This window comes from Etheostoma spectabile, chromosome 10, assembly GCF_008692095.1.
Source record: "Etheostoma spectabile isolate EspeVRDwgs_2016 chromosome 10, UIUC_Espe_1.0, whole genome shotgun sequence".
In the NCBI taxonomy this organism is placed as follows: Eukaryota; Metazoa; Chordata; class Actinopteri; order Perciformes; family Percidae; genus Etheostoma; species Etheostoma spectabile.
This window is the reverse complement of record NC_045742.1, coordinates 30,524,476-30,526,257: the sequence shown is the minus strand read 5'-3', so window position 1 is coordinate 30,526,257 and position 1,782 is coordinate 30,524,476. Positions and strand designations below refer to the sequence as shown.

The 1,782-nt window shown below is 40.7% G+C and overlaps 1 protein-coding gene across 2 annotated transcripts in view; it reads right to left on the bottom strand.

Annotated features, from left to right (window-relative positions):
• The window catches only part of zgc:154054 (Alpha-1,3-mannosyl-glycoprotein 4-beta-N-acetylglucosaminyltransferase B-like), a 21,259-nt gene extending 19,958 nt beyond the window's left edge, over positions 1-1,301 (bottom strand). For both annotated transcript variants that reach the window (XM_032528378.1, XM_032528379.1), the window contains exon 1: positions 1,018-1,301. In XM_032528378.1, coding sequence (XP_032384269.1) covers positions 1,018-1,108 — 91 coding nt within the window. In that variant the 5' untranslated portion in view covers positions 1,109-1,301. The remainder of the gene's footprint in view (positions 1-1,017) is intronic.
• Positions 1,302-1,782: the final 481 nt, after the last annotated feature.

Here is a 1,782-nt window from a genome sequence, read left to right as displayed (position 1 = left end):
CAGATCTCAAATTTCAAGATACAATTTTTCAAAGAAAACAAGTCAAATTTGATTGCTCAAATTCAGATCTAAAAATTCAAGTTAAAAATCCCCACAGTAACAGCTGGGCTATCCAGGAGATGCAACTGAACATGCATGCAATCGAACCGACCTCTGGCCTATCAGAGCACGGCCTGCCTGTCAAGTGATCCAAGAAATTGGCACGGATATTGAACCTGTAAAGATGAATGACAGGTAAACAAAGGTTCTCCGGTAAGGTTGTTGGTTATGTACAATCCGACAGAAGTATGTATGTTGTATCACACGACAGACAGGCCGTGCTCTGATAGGCCAGACGTCAGTTCCTGGGTAGCCTGGATGTTACTGTGTGAATATTTAACATCAATTTTTCTATTTGAATTTGAGCAATAGAATTTGATCACCCTGAATCTGCATTATTTATTATTTTTTTGTATCTGAAATTATGACCATTGAAAAAAATTATAAAAATTCAGGTTTTTAAAATGGAAATCAAGAATTTTCATATTTAAATTTCAAAGAGATGAATTCAGGACAAATCAATGCAGATATGTTTTTCAAAATAAAATATTTAAATATTGAGTATTCAGTGGCTGTTAAAGTTGAAAGACTTCGGTCTAGTATTTGCTTCCATACACTGCAAGCTGCTACAGTCTGCTGCATCGCAGATTGCTACACACACCTGACTACAGGAGACATTAGCTCAGACTGGCGAAGTTTATATAGTTGGTACGTTCAAGTACGGATCACGTTCTCACCACTAACGAACCGCTCCAGAGTTCGTTTGACAGACTACCGAGAGCACCTCTTCAATCAGGTCTCGGTACTCTTGTTTGGTCCGCTTTTGGTGCGCACCTGAGATCGATTGCCGCGTTCTCACCTGCCCAAACGAACTCAAGTTCCGAGTGGTAAGTTAATCAAGTTTAGTTTCCGTCTGTTTGCATGGAAACACACAGTCAATTTGGCCTAAATTCCAATAAATTCACACTGACAGCTTACCTCCATCACTGGGAATCGATTTAATCCAAGTAATTGACACAAAACACGCAAAAGCCAGCACACATCCAAATCTGAAGGAGTAAAGCCTCATTTCATTTATCAGTGACAGTCCGTCCGATTTTGTCTGCCTATATGCGCCGGTCGGTTCCCAGCAGGCAGCAGGTGGACGTCAGCGGTTTAGGTGAAGTAATATTAGCTGCACTGACGGCAGTGACTGTAGGCTACCCGTTGTCACAAACCAATAGTCCTGTCTTTGCCCTTTTCCGTCTATAGGGGCCGTATGTATGAACCGTCACTCAAATCAGTTAAACCGCCTGTGGATCAGCTGCAGGTGCAACATTAAAGTGCAGGCTACGGCGCCATCTGCTGGTAGAGTCAGAGAACGCATGAACACAGAAATTAGAAACAGAATTCATTGTTCAAAGTTTCCGAGCCAATTTAGTCTTAGGCTACTTTTGAAAACATGTAAAATAACAAAAGACATATTTTGTATTGGACCATATTAGGCAATAATATGATTGACTTTTATATTCAGATAAAAATGACAAGACACAGCATTGCTGTAACATTACGATTAGCCTACCTAACTTAACATAATTCATTATTATAGAAACAGACCGGCGTTCTGCGTGGAACGATTCCTTTTGGACCAACTAGGCACCCTAACAACTACACAAGTTTCACTGTTATGACCGTTTATAGATAGTCTAGTATTCACTCGTGCTTCCGTCAGGGGATGTAGCTCAGTGGTAGAGCGCATGCTTT